This window comes from Entelurus aequoreus, linkage group LG05, assembly GCF_033978785.1.
Source record: "Entelurus aequoreus isolate RoL-2023_Sb linkage group LG05, RoL_Eaeq_v1.1, whole genome shotgun sequence".
Lineage (NCBI taxonomy): Eukaryota > Metazoa > Chordata > Actinopteri > Syngnathiformes > Syngnathidae > Entelurus > Entelurus aequoreus.
The window spans coordinates 49,744,292-49,763,931 of record NC_084735.1 but is presented as its reverse complement, the minus strand read 5'-3'; the positions used below and the strand labels follow the sequence as shown (position 1 = coordinate 49,763,931).

Here is a 19,640-nt window from a genome sequence, read left to right as displayed (position 1 = left end):
AAGGAAGAAAGCGAGTGTAAAGGACAGTGCTTAAAAGAAGATGTGGATTATATTCATTGAACTAAATAAATAAATTGTGTATTTGATGGAAAAGCAGCTGGAAGGAATTGATATAGAAGTCCACTCTCTAAGGTAAATTATCTGTGATGATCTGTCACTTCATTTCTGTTTGTTTCCTTGTTTTGTATTTACTTCCTATCAGTGCTCTTATTGTGTTTCCATTTCCTGCTTGTCCTGCTGAGCGCTGTTTTTTCCCCTCACCTGCTGTTGATTGGCAGCCGGTCCACACCTGCCGCCAATCAGCATGTTCCTATTTATGCCGGTCTTGCGTGCTCCTCAGGGCTCGAGGATTATGTCACAAACTCGCATGGCTGCAGTTGTTGTGACCCCAAGGTGCAGGAACCAGGAGGATAAAGATAAGGTAAGAGTATTTTAATAGGATAAACAGAGAGAAAGCAGTCTTGCATGTAACAGTTCAAACATAAATCAATCCTCGAACCCTGAGGAGCGCGTGAGACCGGCATAAATAGGAACATGCTGATTGGCAGCAGGTGTGGACCGGCTGCCAATCAACAGCAGGTGAGGGAAAAAAACACAGCGCTCAGCGGGACAAGCAGGAAATGGAAACAAAATAAGAGCACTGATAGGAAGTAGACACAAAACAAAGAAGGACAAACAGAAATTAAGTGACAGATCGTCCCATTCTGTACATTATTATCAAATGACTTCATTAAACAAACTAATATAGTTGTTTGTAGTACATTCTATTGTATTGTTTTTTTTACAATATTTATCGAAAGGTTGAATTTTCTTGCTGAAGGAAAGTTGATTTGAATTCATTTTAATACAGCACAAGGTGTGAGCTGTGCCACAGGACCAATTCAACATTACTGTAAGTGCGTTGAACAATAACAATATTAATAGAGTGTTTTGAACTAAGATGGGGGTGGGCTATTGTGAGGGGCTTTAGTTGACACAGTGCCCCTAGAGGGAGACTATGGCCATTTTGCTCAGGATGGCTGTCCTTCTGGCCGGCCTGCTGAATGTATAAGACAGCAATTATAGCACATTGGCATATGGGTGGTGGCAGACACCCAGCCCTGATGATGGAGCCTGCCAAGCATTTGGCGGTCCAGGTCAGTATCACATATTTATTGCCAAAAAGCACCCTAATCATGACCACCCCCTGTCCAAAAGAGAGTGTCAAAAGACTGACGGGGGTGTGTCCTCGCTAACTGCACAGTTGGGATGCGGAATCTGGCAGTTTGCCTGTGTTTAGTCCAGCTGGGAGTGTGGAGTTGGGATCCAGTTTGCCTCTGTGTTGATGTTCCCAAGGGGCAAACTGCAGCAGCGAGGACCCAGAAGTGCACACAAGCAGACCTGGTCACAGATGTTCCACTGTGGCACCTCGTGGTGCCTTGTGGCACACTGGGTCCTCTCCGGGACCCGTCTTAGCTCAGGTGCTGGCGATCAAGGCTGGTTGTTGAGTATTTAAACATGCTTCCTCTAAACAACAGGGTGTATTCACAGTATCTTATCTGCCTTGGGGGCATCTCACTGGTATGAGAACACGTTCAAGTTCAGTACACTTTGGTACCTTTGGCGGGATTGGAGGAAGTATACCAGGCCACTTTCATCCTAGCCACCTGTCTTTGTCCATTTATGTATTTTACAGAGAAAACCCAAGAGTTCTTCAACTTTAACTGCAAATTAGGGGTTTCAAGCGCTGACTTCTTCTTGGCACTATCTCGCTGCTCCTCGCAAGTTTTAAATGATGGTGGCCTCATTTCATGATAGAAGTACAGATAGAAGGGGTGTCAAACAAAGTAAGCGGGAAGATTTTGTTCTCATTTAAATATGCAAGTTATGCAAAAAATACATTCTAAAAGTGAATGTAAAACTGATATTACCATGACAGTTCAATAATAAGCTTGCTTGAATCACATTGAGAATGTCTAACTAACTACACCCCCTCTCAAAAATGCTAAATAGTTGGTTCCACCTGGCTCGACATCATAACGTCATCAAAGCTCACCTTTAAGCATTCACACACAGCACAATAATTTTGGAACAAGGAAGAAGTGATAGAAGAAAGATAAAAACATAATAAATATATCTGTGGCACCATAGGAGAAAGTTACAGTATCAGTAACAGTAGTTTCCTCTCATGGCACATAATTGTGGTGCATTCAAGGACCCTCAATTGAAGTTAAAAACAGGGGTGTCACTAGTTTTTATTTACTGATTATGTTATGTTATTTTCATTTATTATGCGCCCCCCAACCAACTGTTACATCAGCAAGCGCAGCCCGAGTGGAGAAACAAAAATGATAATCCCGTGTGAATCAGATCATTTCTACTTTACACTCTGAAGTAAATAAAGTGAACCTTCACAGATTTATAATTGTATGTAATTGAATAATGGCAAGTTATATGATTATTTAAATTCCAAATTATTAAGGGGGGTTTATCTGTATATGTTAATCCCATTTTTAAAGTCAAAAACATAATTCAAGTGTATACATGTTTTAACAAGGTTTCAACCAAATCCATGCATTCATTTGAGTTAAAGTAAACATATCAAGTGTGTATGGGGCAGCAATGTTGAATCTGGTACGACGCCCCTGACAGTGGTACTTCAGTTGTCGTTAGTATTCCGTCCCAAAAAGACCAAATTGTAGGAAAACCGTATATTTCCTATAAGAAATAATGTAAATCCAATTAGTCTTAAAATATTAACCAGGACACATTTTATAGACAATAATTAGAGTTTTACATGCAGAAAACAATGTAAATATATATGTACATATGAGTGATGAGGAATGAATTAAACTTTAAACATAATTTTTACCTTTATTGAAGACTTTTGTTGGCAAAGATGGCGATGAGCGGACTGGAACCATGTGTTGCAATCTTTGTATGCCATCTTTGTACCTTGCAACACATTTTTTTTTCTTGAATTCAATAGTGTTTCTCACCTTCCTTATCAAAGCTTTGGCACATGCAAATAGGGTTGGGTACCGAATTCAGTACTTTTACAAATGCTGAGCAAATTCCACCGATAGTACTCGTACTGATTCAGGTATAATCAAACGATACCATATTTTGACACCTTTGTTGCACGTCATGTCCGGTTGCAGACTCAACACCGGTCCAAGCACATGGTGGGGAAACAAGCACTCTAGCAGCACTCAGCCAGACTGTCTCTAGGTAATGTCATAATTTAAGATGCCAACAAGGATAGCATACCTGATAGAAAGTTGTTGAAAATACAGTAAGGCTCTACTTTTTAAAATGCGCTATAGCCATCTTACGAACTTGGAATGTAAACTGTATGCAAAGCATACTATTTTACTCTTGCAAATTAGACTCAGAACTGTAAGAAAAGAAAATAACAACTGGACACGACAATTGACATCAACTCGGTATTAATATTGAATAAAAGAAATACGACACAGGAACGTGTGTTCGGGTGTTACTATATGTTAAGACAAAATAAATGGGAACCAAATCTTGACATAACACAAAAGTACTGAAAATCGGTTCAAATGTGAACAGTACCCATCCCTACTTGCTTATTTATGGGTGACTTATTTTGCAGTTGTACTCAATTTAAACATCAAAGAGACTGAGGCCCCCGTTTACACTAAGGCCATGTCTACACTAAGTCGTTTAACCCCTTAAACGAATAATTATATAGCCTAAGCCCCTTTTCAGCCACACTAAACCAGCATTTAAGGTCCCCCTCCTCGGACAATTTTTTACACGGCTAAGTGTGCCGTGTATTTCTTGAATCTCCGGCTCTTAGCTTTGTATGGACTCATTGATCATTTACAAAGTGAGTTCGGAGAGGAAGTGACGCCAGAAAGACCGCGCCCCACACAGGAAGTGACGTCAGAAAGAACACGCCACAGCCAGCTTCATAATAAAGCGGTTTTGTAACTCGCAGCTAACCACTAGAAATATGGAGGCGAGTCATCCAGACATGCCCGTGTTTCTCCTTCTTCTACATGTACAGACGCTTGTGGAAATCAAACATCAATACCTTAAGAGAAAGCGATTGCAGCAAGAGAACTTTACAACGTCCAGGTCAGCTGTGATTCTAGATCCCTAGTTTGATTGATGTAAAATGTTCTTTATCACATTGTTTACGTGTCTAATAAAGATTTGATTAATTTATGATGGCTCAGGTGTGATTCACTACAATAGGGCCCCATAGCACACTGGATTCCAATAAATTGAAATACCACAAAACTGGATATTGTTCAGATAAGTTAAATTTAAGAACTTGCACACAAAGCAACACTGGAGGTGACTATGACTTGTGCATTTTCCGCACATGCATATTAGGTCGCGTTGCGCCGGCGGACGGCAGACGGAGGGGGTCTTAAACGGTGGCGTTGTTGTGTATGGACACGGATAAGGTTAGGTGTGATTTACCGTGGATACTTTTGTCCGGCTTAGTGTAAACGGGGCCTAAGGTTATCCAGGGTAAATCCCACCTAACCTTATTCTTGTCCACACACACACAATGGTCGTTTGAGACCCCCTCCCCCCCTCCGTTAGCCGGCGCAACGTGACCTAATACGCGGAAAATGCGCACGTCATAGTCACCTCCAGTGTTGCTTTGTGTGCAAGTTCTTAAATGTAACATATCTGAACAATATCCAGTGTTGTGGTATTTCAATTAACTGGGATCCAGTGTGCTGTGGGGCCCTATTGTAGTGAATCACACCTGAGCCGTCATACATGAATCAAATCTTTATTAGACACGAAAGTAAACAATGTGACAAAGAACATTTGACAACAATCAATCTAGGGATCTAGATATCTGGTCAGGAAACTCCTCACTCTTTTGCCTTCACCTTCATTGTCCATTCCTTTTTGGTGACTTCATATACTCTGGACCTAGACGTTGAGTCTGCGACATACATGTCGGACAATAACGGATACAGTCTGCTTTGCCGGTTCAAAAGCATTTGCCGTTTTCCGTAATCTTCCCTCGATGGCCAGGTAATACAAAGCACACACTACCTTTTTTATCACATCCACGGTAGCCCGCATTCTCGTTGACTCTTCTTCGACAAATGGACAAAGTTTTTCGGTAAGTAGAATCACAGCTGACCTCAACATTCGAAAGTTCTCTTGCCGTCTGTACATGTAGAAGAAGGAGAAACACGGGCATGTCTGGATGACTCGCCTCCATATTTCTAGTGGTTAGCTCCGAGTTACGAAACCGCTTTATTATGAAGCTGGCTGTGGCGCGTTCTTTCTGACGTCACTTCCCGGTGTGGAGCGCGATCTTTCTGGCGTCACTTCCTCTCCGAACTCACTTTGTAAACCATCAATGAGTCCATACAAAGCTAAGAGCCGGAGATTCAAGAAATACACAGCACACTTACCCGTGTAAAAATGTGTCAGAGGAGGGGAACCTTAAACGCTGGTTTAGTGTGGCTGAAACGGGGCTTAGGCTAAATAAATATTCGTTTAAGGGGTTATCCGGCTTAGTGTAGACATAGCCTGAGATAACAACATGTGGAATTCTTTGTTTGGGCACTTGATTCTACGGAATGATAGATTTTGCAGCAGTACCGCTGTACTTAAACTGTAGTTCAAAAATCCAAACCCTCAGCACCCACGAGTATGTTTGTTTTGTGTGAAAAATTACGTACAACCAGAAATAATCCATATAATCAGGACAATTGCAGTAATACAATGGTTTACAAGCAAACGGGTATATGTCTAAATGTTCAGTGTGAAGGCATGAATGGCCAAGTGTGAGTTAAACAAATAAATGGGTTATACTTGTATAGCGCTTTTTTACCTTCAAGGTACTCAAAGCGCTTTGACAGTATTTCCACATTCACCCATTCATGGCGGGAGCAGCCATGCAAGGCTGCTAACCAGCACCCATCAGGAGCAAGGGTGAAGTGTCTTGCCCAAGGACACAACAGACGTGACTAGGATGGTAGAAGGTGGGGATTGAACCCCAGTAACCAGCAACCCTCCGATTGCTGGCACGGCCACTCTACCAACTTTGCCACGCCGTCGACATCTTTAAACGTATCTCAGGAACAGGACACACACACACTGTCTTTATCCCGATAGGAGAAGAATCCGCAATACAAAATTAAGCTGCTGCAATGCGGGGATTAATTTCATTTGACATTGCTTCAGGATACATTCACATGTCATGTTTTTGCAGAACGAGAGGTTGAGTTATCCTTGAAGATAATGCTCATCAGTGGTGCACACCCACACGTCTGCTTTCTTTTTTTTTTTAGTGTGAGCGTAAAATAAGCTTTGCTATTAATTTAAAGAAAGGACACAGTCTGAGTGAAACAAAATGATTTCATGAATAAAGAATGAGTTTTATTTCTCTGCGTCAACTTCACTAAGTTGTTAAGGCCTTGAAATGGTAGTTTCCTCATTAAATATGCCGTTTTAGATATTTTAAGCCATTTTCAATCAAATATTAATGTCCGATCCAGGAAAAATGTACAATGTGTAGAACCCAAGCATTTCTTCTCACGTTTTACTACTAGGGGTGTCATGTTCATCACCATTGTCACCATTAGTCCTGCGTCTTCCTACTTTTTTTCGAACATGCTGTAATGAGAAACTGGAAATATGTCATGTATCATGTTCGAAAAAAACTAACACCAACTATAACTATAACTGTCTGAGTTCGGTACTTACCTCGGCTAGAGTCCGATTCATTTACTTTACAATACGGTTTTATTTGGATCATGTTAACAAACCTATGTCACAATAAGCAATCACACCTTAAAAAAGGAATATAAAGCAGAGCTTATTTGAAAGTATATATACATATACACATTATCACATACATATACACATACACAAATGCAATTTTGTTGTCAAAATGTAATCAACGCACATTTTTAAACGTTTTACTTAACTGCAAGGCATTAATTTGCTTAAAACTTGGTAACAGTATAGCAAGAATTGAGAGCACATTTTGAAAGTATTTGCAATAATACAGCAAACAAGGTACAGATAGTATACACACCCATAAATGATAAATGATAAATGGGTTATACTTGTATAGCGCTTTTCTACCTTCAAGGTACTCAAAGCGCTTTGACAGTATTTCCACATTCACCCATTCACACACACATTCACACACTGATGGCGGGAGCTGCCATACAACAATTTACATCTGCATTTACTCTTCTTTTAAAAAAGAAAAAAGCACATCATATAATATTTGCATCCTTTAGATGTATTAAAAATAAGTCGAGTCAGTTAAACATCTTGAATGAATTGTATTTTACACCCTCTCAATTTTTAACATGGGTCTGCTAGATAGCAAGTTATAGTAATAAGTGTCTGACATCTGAAGGAACTCCAATTCATATACTGTGGAATGTCAGAGACTAAAAGTTGTCTATTGTGAGATGTGATTTTTAGGCCATCGTAGATCACGTGACGTGCGTCACCATCACCTGCTAAGTTAACTGCTTATAACGCTCATGTGTGTGGAACTGCTCTACCTGCTCAGTGGCCTTGTGGTTAGAGTGTCCGCCCTGAGATTGGTAGGTCGTGAGTTCAAACCCCGGCCGAAATTATTCCCGAGCGCGGCCACTGCTGCTGCTCACTGCTCCCCTCACCTCCCAAAGGGTGGAAAAAGGGGATGTGTAAAATGCAGAGGGTAATTTCACCACACCTAGTGTGTGTGTGTGACTATCAGTGCTACTTTTTAACTTCAACTACTGCAGACGGCTGAGAGAAGTTGTGTAAAACAGTGGTCCCCAACCACCGGGCCGTGGACCGATTGGTACCGGGCCGCGGCCGCACAAGAAATAAAAAATAAAAACTTTTTTTTTTAAATTAAATCCACATAAAAACACAATATATACATTATATATCAATATAAATCAATACAGTCTGCAGCGATACAGTCCCTAAGCACACATGATTGTATTTCTTTATGACAAAAAAATAAAATAAATAAAAATCTTTTTTTTTTTACTACCTGTTTGATTATTTTCCAAATCTGCTCATTTACTGGCTTTCGGTTTGAAAACTCTGATAAATTTTGGTTCTTAAAATTGGTTTGGTTTAGCTTTTAGCTAACATTCTTTGGGTTATGTGGAAGTATTGCATTAGTGTATTAGGGTACTGTTAATAGTCTCCAGGGCAATAGATCCTCCATTGAAACAAATCTGCCTCCCTTCCTCATCAAATTCATATTGTTGGCCCATTCCTGCCATATGTGTGGATAAACATGGCAAAGACGTCTCATGAATTGAAGACTCTGAAATGAGAGCCAGAAAACACCCCAGGAAGAGGCTGTGCGATGGGGGTCGTCACAGCAACTTTAAGGCTCCCTTTGTCCCAGAGAAGGAAGTGGAAAGGGGTCCATGGCAGGGGTGTTGTTACCAGCGAGGCTGTCAGCGGGGTGTCCAGTCGCCACATGCGACCATACTGCTTGGATCGCACATGCATGTCAATGATGATTTGTTGGTGTGAGTGTTGGAGCTGGAGCTCGCTTCCATCAATATGCACAAGAATAATAGCTGGAACTTGTGACGATGCAAGCTGATTTTAGCTGATACATTTGGCCATGTATAAATTCAAGTAGAACTAAGCATGTTAAAAATAAAAATTGTATGTAGAAGGGTGATACATAATATCAATTTCAAATTTACAAGTTCTATAACCACTTTGTATCCAAACTTTTCACATTAACAGTGTGCATCAGTATTCAAACTGGGGGCGCCCCGATAAGATGGTGTATCGGTCCGATATCGGCTAAAAAATAAGTATCGAACTACATCGGCTTGCATTTAAACTCTCTGATACAAGCAGTCTAAGGAAGTATTATTGTAGCAAAATTATTATGAAAAAGTGTATCTCAATCTGTGCACGTGCAATCCAATTTGTACTAATTTGTGTGACAATCCGAGTGTGTGTTTTAGATCCGCGTACGTTTGTTTTATGTTGTCTGTCCGTTCCTAATCAGAAAGAACCCTTGAGAGGTTGTCTACTTACGCTGAGTTTTACGACACTTCTGCCGTATAAGATATAAGCGTGCGCACCCAGATTCGTGAGCGTGTAATGCAACTTGTGCACGCGCATTCAGAAATGTGTGTGTGTATCTGAGGTGCGCCTACATTTAACCAACCACGGAAGACACCACACAATTTGAACCAATCAGAAACAACGTACAGCTGAGGTGCGCGAAAAAGACGCCAAGACCTGCCTTACGTTGTTTCTGATTGGTTTATATTGCATGGTGTCTTCCGTGGTTGGTTAAATGTAGGCACAATGGATTGACAGCTTGGTCTGGGAATAAGCTCCTGAACTTTGTAAATACCCATGTATTTCGGTTACAAAGTCTTCACAATATTGCCGTGACGCGTGACGATATCTAACAAACTTGATGTAGTTTTTTTCTGGCGCTTTAGCGTTGACCGGGTCTGAAAATAAACTACATCTCCCACAATCCTCTGCGCAGCTCAGGACCGGCAAGATGGGGGCGTGGAACTTTGTAAACAGGAAGCGAAGTTTGTTTGTAGTAAATGAGAAGAATTGCTGTTTTTGGAAATTTCATCAAAATCTGTCCAGAACTTTTTGAGTTATGTTGCTAAAAAAACATGCAAATAAACCCTGGCAAAAAAAAAATCACCTGTTCAGCAGAGGTAAGAAAGTTTGCGTTCTGCAAATTCTGCAAAGCGCGCCAATTTCGACACAGCCAGCCGGCCAGGTCGCAGGGAACGGATGGATATCACAAAAAAAAACGAATATATAGGAGTAACCTGAAAAACTTTTTGATGAATCCTCAAACCAGCCATCCATTTCCAAAGCTTGTCTCTCTGAAGGGGCAGAAGGCAGCATACACCCTGGACAAGTTGCCAACTCATAAACCATCACCCGGCGAAGCTAAACATCTTGTGTGAGGTATTTATATTACTAGAATTTAAACTTTTTGTTTACTTTTCTGAGAAACAGCATATCCCAGACTGATACAAACATGTCCACTGTGGAGGACACTGCTTCTTATAAAGTAAAAGTAGAAAGACACTAAAGTGAACATTATTGTTTTACACTGGATGTTTACATTGTCACTTTAAAAACACTTAACTGTAACGCTTGTTTAATATTTCTTGAAACAGTGGATGTTCCTGCACAATCATTTGCACTTAAAAATACACATTTGTAGTGTGATTAGAACATTTTAGCATTATGTTTGTGTTTAAATACTACTCTAAAGGTTTATCCTAAACATTCCTGCCACTTTATTTTACACACTATGGCATTTTGAAGATTTTTTTTTTAAAAAATATACCGCATTAATATCGTACCGTTAGATTTTGATACAGTTCCATCCCTTCTAGATATAGATAAAAACACAAACAAATAGCAGCAGTTTTGAAATTGGTTAAAATGTTTGCGGGTTGGGTTTGTCTGTCACCATGATTTAAGTTTTACCTTAAAAGTGAGCTGCTCTCTCTGATTGGGAGTGGATGGCTGTTCCAAATTTGTCCGCCTTTTTCCAGAAATAATATTTAGTCCAAAGGTTGTTCATTCGTGATTCACTTCACAATCACCTCTAGTTCCTGACATGGTTCCAAGTCCTGTGGCTCTTTTTTAATGGATATGTTCCTTAACAATGGTGGGACTTTGTCCATATACTGTATACATTTATGAAAGAGAATAGCACCTCTGATACTTTCAGGTTTTCATAGTTTAAAAACTTACATTTCTCTAAAGCATTACAGTGATGATAAGAAGAGGGTTTTCTGTCATATTTTATATGGCTCTACTATATGGATGTTCAATGGGTTTTACAACTTTGATGCCTACTAACGCCCAGTTTCTAAAGTAATATTCAATATGAGAGAAGACTGTACAGTGAATATATCTTTTTGCTGCATCAGCTGTTAAAATGGGCCGGATTTCTTTAAAATGCATTAACTGTGTTCCTGACTTTTTAATGTGTTTCTCAGAGGATCAATTTGAGTGCAGAATAACGCTAACATGTTTAAAATGAGAAACTAGTTCAAGTTGCATAGGATGGAGTGGGGTAAAACCTTTGTCTATATTTTTCAATCAAAAGTTTCGAGACCCACTTTTCAAAAACCTTAGATATAATAGGAAGGATGCTGATTGGTGTGGAATTGGATGCCGACAACTTTTTACCATATTTAAAAAGGGGTGCCACAGTATATATCTTCAAGGATGATGGTACTTCCTTTGAAGCCAGTGATTGGTTTACTAAGAATATGTTTTTAAGAAGTCTGTGTATAAGTTAGGCACATCCTTGGCTTTGGAGCATTGTTTGTCAAACTGTGGTTTTAGTCACACGGGCTACATCTAGGGGCATGCTTGAGAATCACTTAATTTAATTTTCAAACACAGTATTACTGTTCAAACTTCGTATAATATTACAGTGGCAAAAAATATTAAACCTGCTTGTTAAATAAAACCTCTGCTTTGTTTTTAATTAAATGTTAAGCCTACTGCGCTACTGTATTTTAATATTGGTCATTATGGTGGTACTTGGAGAGTTAAGTGTTTTCTGGGGTGGTGAAAAAGTTTGAGAACCATTGCTTTAGAATATTTTAATGCAGAGATTATCTTTTTAATTTCTCCCTCGGTTATCTGCTCTCGTTCAAAGACGGGCTGAGTAACCATTTTTGGGTTGGGCGAAACATTAGAGGGGGAAAACAGTTTGGTTAATACTTCTTGGTCTAAAAAATATTTATTGAAAGCATTGGCCAATATCATTGGGTCCTTTACCAAGATGTTATTTACCTTTAGTTCTAGAGCAACATATTCTTGTTCATTGTGTTTGCCTAGTCACTTATTTAAAATTTGCCAAACGTACCTGCCATTTCCTTTGGCCCCTTCAATAATACTGATAAAAGAGTTTGCTGTGGCCCTTCTCTACAGCTATGTAACCTTATTACTGTATGTGCATGGGTACATTTCTGTCTGTCAACAGCCAGCCCAGACTTCAAACTCTGAGCAGCAAGTCTCTAGTCTTTATTGCTGTCTTGCGGTTTGTGGTAACCATGGGAAAGAACATTCGTTTTTGCCCTTTGATGACCTCTTCTAGAGAAGGAAGATTTTGTTTCTGAGATTTTATTTCCAAACGTAAGAACAGCCTGCAATTTGCCTCTCTTTAATTGGAGGGTAGATCGTATTGCAGTCAGTCCTTTTTTATTTCATCGCCAAATTATATTATTTTTAAATAGGAGATCTATCCTTGTTTGTTAGTGTTAGTTACCCTGGTTGGCTTTTCCATTATTTGAATACAATTTTGTGCGTCCATGATTTTAAGATCAGTTCTGTTCTTTGTATCGTTCCAATTTATGTTGAAATTGCCAACAATTATAATTTCTTCATTCAAATCATACTGTATGAGTTCAACAAGAGTTTTAACTGATCATAGAAATCTATTTTGGCAGAAGGCTGTTGATAAAGACATAGAGATGATTACATTTCATTAAAAAGAGTGATTTCAAGTCAAAAGTAAAAGTGGTTCTTTATATAAAGTAACACTCTCCTTTTATCATCACCCTACCTCTCTATAGACATTGTAGCTTGGCATGGCTTCAAGGGCTTCTGGAGATGGCTGTTTCAACCATGATTCTGATATATTGCTGAAATGGTATCGGTTCAATATCGATATCAGTCAATACTCAAGGCAAAATTAGTATCGTATTGGAAGTGAAAAAGTCGTAGGGGACACCCCAAGTTCAAACAAATGTTATTCCGCCCCCCCCCCCCCCTTTTTTTTTTTTTCCACTTTTCATCATGCTGTCTCACATTTCTGAACTGATTCAAACCACTTTAGCATGGAAACATTTGACCCATCTAAGACATTTGTAACAAACTTTTCGGCATCCTAGAAATTTCCCAATTTTCCTGAAATTCCATACCTTTTTCCTAATCAATTCAAACCACTTCAATATTAAAAATGGTCAACACTATAGGATGGGTAACTTTAACATTCAATCCCCAGTATCTGAGAATCGATACCGGCACTCAACGGTACCAATTTTCTGTACTTTTGTACTGTTCATGTGTTAATAAATGTTAATTTGTTAAATCTCATGTTTTAGTCAACATTTAACAGTGAGCTGAAAATATTTTGGGGTTACGGAAAAAGCTGTCAGCTTAGTTGCCAGAATTTTTGTGTTAAATTTACATTGGTTTTTACAACATTAAATGGAAAAACGGTACAAGTTATTTTTTTATTCTGGCAACATAGCTGCCAGTTTTTCTACTGTAAAAACAAATGTACCATCTTTCCATTTACAGTAATACACTGTTAAAAACACATTTTTACAGTAAAAATATGGCAGCTCAGTCAACAGAATTTTAATGCAAAAAATATATATATTTTTTCAATTTACAGTAATATGCTGTAAAGAACACCGTAACATGTATTGTAATTTTTATTAATTGGATGAGTAGTTTGCTGTAAAATCATAAGTCAAGCAGATATTTAAGTATTTATTTTTATTCAGACAAAAAATGTTTGGAAAGTATGATAATATACTGTAATATATGTTGCAATATTGGATACTATTAAAGTTTAAAAGGCATGCAATTTCAAGCAGTACATACATTTTTTCAGTCAAAATGAAAAAAAAATCCATTACATTTCGTCAAAAAATATTAAGTACTTTATTGACATATTAATTCCAGGTGTTTGCGAGCCAGATAAAATGATGTGACGGGCCAGGTCTGGCCCCTGGGCCTTGAGTTTGACGCCTGTGTTCAATGTGAATCGGTATTCCTCCCTACTAAGCACATCGGGCTACCTTTATCCAATACTCCAAAAAGCCCGGAACAATATCACAGATAACCGTCCTCATGTGCATGTACGCATGCAATGAGTTGGTGTGTTGTACAGTATTGACAGCGGCAATAAGTCTATTTCACCCTGATTCAGAGTCTCCTGGGATGATTCCTAATATAATACTAAAACATTCATTGCCCAAGGCACCTGCTCTCACTCTCCCACCGTCCCTGATCCCCGGGATCCCCCATGATCGAGCGCACGAGAGAGGAGGGGAGGAGAGGGATGGGGATGCACGGGAGGAGTCAGAGGGAGGGCTTGGCAAGAGGAGAGCAGGGTACTCCGCACATCGCTGGATTCTTCTACACCGGTTAGAGGTGTATTTCTGTCATAGCAGACACTGTGTGAAGTTATGCCATCCCAGAACAAAAGAAGAAGAAAGGAACAATCTGATGCTATTGGAAGGAACTGGACTCCATCACTGGAGCTAACATCTGAATGCATTTAATTGACTAAACTCTTTTTTTGTACTTTATTCATCCAATTTGTATTTGTTTTGGGATAAAAAGACATCAACCAGCAATTTCAAAAAGTACACTTTCGTGCTCCAGGTGGGTCGCGACAAGATGTTGCGTTATCTACTCAAGACCCTGCTGCAGATGAACCTGTTCACCGACACCGTCCAGAACCCAGGCAACAGCACGGATGTGTTCTTCAACACCTCCCTGCCGTCCTTCAACAGCTCCCTACTTGACTGGGGAAACTTCACCGGCTTCAATGGTAAGTCAGTCACATTCGCCTTCGCCTCCTCTTTGGATTGCCTTTGCCCTCTTCACCTTGTCAATGAGACGGAACAATACACAAGGACGTTCGGATTCTCTTGAGAACAGCACTGAATAGGTCCGGTCTTTTGTGATGGTAATGTCAGGATGAGGAAAGTGAGAGGAGAAGTCAAGAGAGTAGATTTCCTGTGTAGCGATGTCATGTGCAGGTACGACTAAAAAGAATAAAAACACTATAATGTACAATATTACTAATACAGTTATGCAGTAATACTATATGCTGGACCCCATGATGTTAAAGTGTATTTCAAAGCCCCCCTCTATTTTTTTTTGTTTTGTTTTACATTTTCCGGGTCTGAAGTTGCCATCTAATAGATCTGATTGTTCTTTGATTATATCATTTACTGATGGCTACTTGCACATACTACTTCACAATTTTTTCTTGAGAGAGTGTCATCTCCAGGGGCTCTCAGGAGGATCTCATAAATTGGGCCTTTATTTCATTCTACTTGATTCCATTATATTTGATTATACTTTACTTTGTTTAATTGTATTTGTTTTATTTTACTTTAATTTATTTTAATTAATAGTACCTTGTCTTGTCTTGTTTTATTATTTTATTTTATTTCATTTTATTTGATACTATTTTATTAGAATGCAATTTGTGTAAAAATTGCACGTGAATGCCGAAGAGTTGAAACTGAAATAGAAAACGTGCAATTAAGGGCAAAGTGGACACTTTTTAAATGCAAGGAAATTGGTAGCCTGACTGTTTTGATACTGGAATGTTATAAATGTGTCAAAAATGCTCAGTGGCCTAGTGGTTAGAGTGTCCGCCCTGAGATCGGTAGGTTGTGAGTTCAAACCCGGACCGAGTCATACCAAAGACTATAAAAATGGGACCCATTACCTCCCTGCTTGACACTCAGCATCAAGGATTGGAATTGGGGGTTAAATCACCAAAATGATTCCTGGGCGTGGCCACTGCTGCTGCTCACTGCTCCCCTCACCTCCCAGGGGTTGATCAAGGGTGATGGGTCAAATGTAGAGGATAATTTCAACACACCTAATGTATGTGGGACAATCATTGGTACTTTAACTTTATATCATAAATTGGGCCTTTATTTCATTCTACTTTATTCCATTATATTGTATTATACTTTACTTTGTTTAATTGTATTTGTTTTATTTTACTTTATTCTATTTTAATTAATAGTATCTTGTCTTGTCTTGTCTTGTCTTGTCTTTGATTTTATTTTATTTGATACTATTTTATTAGAATGCAATTTGTGTAGATATTGCACTTGAATGCCGAAGAGTTGAAACTGAACTAGAAAACGTGCAATTAAGGGCAAAGTGGACATTTTTTGAACGCAAGGAAATTGGTAGCCTGACTGTTTTAATACTGGAATGTTATAAATGTGTCAAGAATGCTCAGTGCGCTTGTGGTTAGAGTGTCCTCCCTGAGATCGGTAGGTCGTGAGTTCAAACCCCGGCCGAGTCATACCAAAGACTATAAAAATGGGACCCATTACCTCCTTACTTGACACTCAGCATCAAGGGTTGGAATTGGGGGTTAAATCACCAAAATGATTCACAGGCGCGGCCACCGCTGCTGCTCACTGCTCCCCTCACCTCCCAGGGGGTGATCAAGGGTGATGGGTCAAATGCAGAGGATAATTTCACCACACCGAGTGTGTGTGTGACAATCATTGGTACTTTAACTTTAACTTAAGAAAATGAGTAGGGGGAAAGAAATCCATCCATCCATTTTCTACCGCTTGTCCTGTTTGGGGTCGCAGGTGGTGCTGATTATTTTCAATGGGGAAAAAGTGTAATACGGGGGAAAATGTGGAATTTCTGGGAAAATGTGGAATTTTGGGGACATGAGCGGATTGTTTTCATGTTGTAATGGTTTGAATGTGTTTGCAAATGTTCAACTTGTAAAAAGTGTCAATTTTCAATTGGAGTGTTGTCAAGGAAAACGTGGAATTACCGAAAATGTGTTAGGTTTTTTGGGAACGTGTCAATAGATAATTATGCCCTAAAGGTTGAAATGCTTTGCATCAGTTGAGATATGAGGACGTTTTTTTTTTGTTTTTTTTGGATTGGTCATCAATTTCATTACCCATCTAGTAATTCATCCTTTGTTGGTTATTTGCTTCCGGGTCTGCATAAAAACTGTTTACCTTTTAAATAGGTTATTTTTTTAACATCATGAGAGCCCTCTAGACATTAAATAACAGCCACATATTTACCTTCACACTAATCTAATCGAACATAGTAGACATAATTATAGAAAATAAGACATCCACAGTACAGCCTTTAGAAGCCATCATGTAAGTTCTACAGCATGAGAAACAAACAGTGGCATCTAGTGGCAAATACTACTGTAGTATCCATCCATCCATTTTCTACCGCTTGTCTCGTTTGGGGTCGTGGAGGTGCTCCGGCTTCCTCCCACCTCCAAAGACATGCACCTGGGGATAGGTTGATTGGCAACACTAAATTGGCCCCAGTGTGTGAATGTGAGTGTGAATGTTGTCTGTCTATCTGTGTTGGCCCTGCGATGAGGTGGCGACTTGTCCAGGGTGTACCCCGCCTTCCGCCAGATTGTAGCTGATATAGACTCCAGCGCCCCCCGCGACCCTGAAGGGAATAAGCGGTAGAAAATGGATGGATATATATATATATATATATATATATATATATATATATATATATATATATATATATATATATATATATATATATATATATATATATATATATATATATATATATATATATATATATATAACCATTTAATAAATTAACGTAAATTCGAGTCAGCTTACAGCAAAGCCAATGGGAGGTCCTCTATTCTGGCCATAATACATAATAAAAAAACATCCAAAAACCACTAACAATACTACATTTACATTTTGTGACTTGAATATTAACCAAGTATTAGTGATTGTGTTATTGTAATCGCTAACGCAGACAAACTATTTATAGCGGCGCTGTGATCACTAGCTTGTGTGCCTCTGTTGACATCAATGTCTGGTGAGCTGCTTCCTTGTCTTGGTGCTGGTGGAAGTTTATTCTAGATCGTAAATAATGGCTCCCTCCTTGATAGGAGAAGGATGAGAACGTAATGTAAAGTTGGTTCACTTTGACAGCCAATTTAGACCCAGTAATAGTGAGAAAGACACGAAAAGGCGCTTGGTTTCACACCCCTTTTCTTCACGAGGATTATGAGTCATTCTTCATTTAAATGGAAATATAACAAGATTGTATTAGTCTGCATCCTAATGACAGCAGATATTGTACAGTAAGTGATGTTTTATTATTAGTTTGTTTTTTAGTTTGTTGGCTCTAATGAAGTCTGCAGTGAGTAATTATCAGTGATGAAGAAAAAAAAGCAAACGTAATGATGCGTTTTTGAAATGAATGCACCGCGTATACTTAAAATAAGCAAAATTGGTAAATATTACATTTTATAAAGGTGCCTATTACTACATTACATATATACTTACATGATGTATTTAAAACCTTAATGGAGGTGTTTGGATGCTTTTAAGGGCTTTATAGGCAGAATAGAACAACTCCCACAGGCTCAATTGTAAGCGGAATTTTGATCACATGTATTTAATATTTAGAATGCATTAAAAAAAATCCATTCCTCGTCATGTCTTTTATGATGATTGTGAATGATGGGCAAAATTCACCAAAAAGTGCAGTTCCCCTTTAAGCTCCTTGTGTTGCTGCCGTATTGCCTTTGAGTTCGGAAAAGTTGATCATACAGTAAGTCCTGCCTGCATAGAAGAAGGTTGTGGCACCAAGCTGAGAAGTTGATCATCTTTGAAAATCCACACGCTCCAACTTGATACTATATGGCTCGCAACTTGGTCTCAACAAATAGAATGCAGCATAAGAACATCACATTTCGTAAATAATTGTTTTATGTGAGGAAAGGGATTGTTCTGAATTAAGCAGCTCAAGGAGAGCACAAGTGCTGAAAGATACAACCATCCCACTATTCAGCATCCCAGTAAGAGCAGACATTGTAAGTCATATTTAAAAAAAAAAAAAAATAAATAGTTTAGCACGAGTGCTACATAATAACGCAGCAGGGCTCTCGCAAAGACTACCGTTAGTGGTAGCAAACACAGAAGGTGTTCTTTATGTTGTTTATATTGACGGAAGTAGCGTTAGTTATGCACTTTGTGAAATTAATGCCTCGGGAAGAAGTTACTGTAATGCCTGAAATGTGCAAAATACTGTAAATATTACATGTTCCTGTTACTAGTTTACATATTTGCAGCATGGATAAAAAACATTGATGGAAATGTTTTGGATGTTTTTAGAGGGTTTTATGGGCAGAATAGATCGCATCCCATAAGCCATAACATCACATTAACTATTTACTTTATTACATGTCGTAAAAGTAGTCAGTGACACTCCATTTGTGTAGTTGTTATGTGTTCATGTTGTCGGCGTGAAATAAACATTGACATTTATTATTGATATATTGTTATTTACAGCTGAAATGCACCAAAAGGAATCGCCCGACCCTCATCCTTTACTGAGAAAACGACTTTCTGACTGTTGGACATTGCGGACAAAAGCCTAAATTTTCATAAACAAATCGATACACTTTGTTTTATAAATCATATTGTTTTGTATATGATTACTTTGCATTTAAATGACTTACTTTTTAGTAAAATAACTCAAACAGACCTAATATTGTCTGTTTATTTTTATGGTATTAGTGTCGAAATAGGGCAGCACGGTGGAACAGGGGTTAGTACATGTGCCTCACAATACGAAGGTCCTGGGTTCAATCCTCTGTGTGGAATTTGCATGTTCTCCCCGTGACTGCGTGGGTTCCCTCCGGGTACTCCGACTTCCTCCCACCTCCAAAGACATGCACCTGAGGATAGGTTGATTGGCAACACTGAATGGGCCCTAGTGTGTGAATGTGAGTGTGAACGTTGTCTGTCTATCTGTGTTGGCCCTGTGATGAGGTGGCAACTTGTCCCAGGCTGTACCCCGCCTTCCGCCCGAATGCAGTTGAGATAGGCTCCAGCACCCCC

The 19,640-nt window shown here is 39.0% G+C and overlaps 1 protein-coding gene across 2 annotated transcripts in view; it reads left to right on the top strand.

The window, feature by feature from the left end:
- Window positions 1–348: 348 nt before the first annotated feature.
- LOC133650718 (roundabout homolog 3-like) overlaps window positions 349–19,640 on the top strand; it is a 47,309-nt gene continuing 28,017 nt past the window's right edge. For both annotated transcript variants that reach the window (XM_062048303.1, XM_062048302.1), the window contains exons 1-2: window positions 349–421; window positions 14,392–14,560. In XM_062048303.1, coding sequence (XP_061904287.1) covers window positions 353–421; window positions 14,392–14,560 — 238 coding nt within the window. In that variant the 5' untranslated portion in view covers window positions 349–352. The remainder of the gene's footprint in view (window positions 422–14,391; window positions 14,561–19,640) is intronic.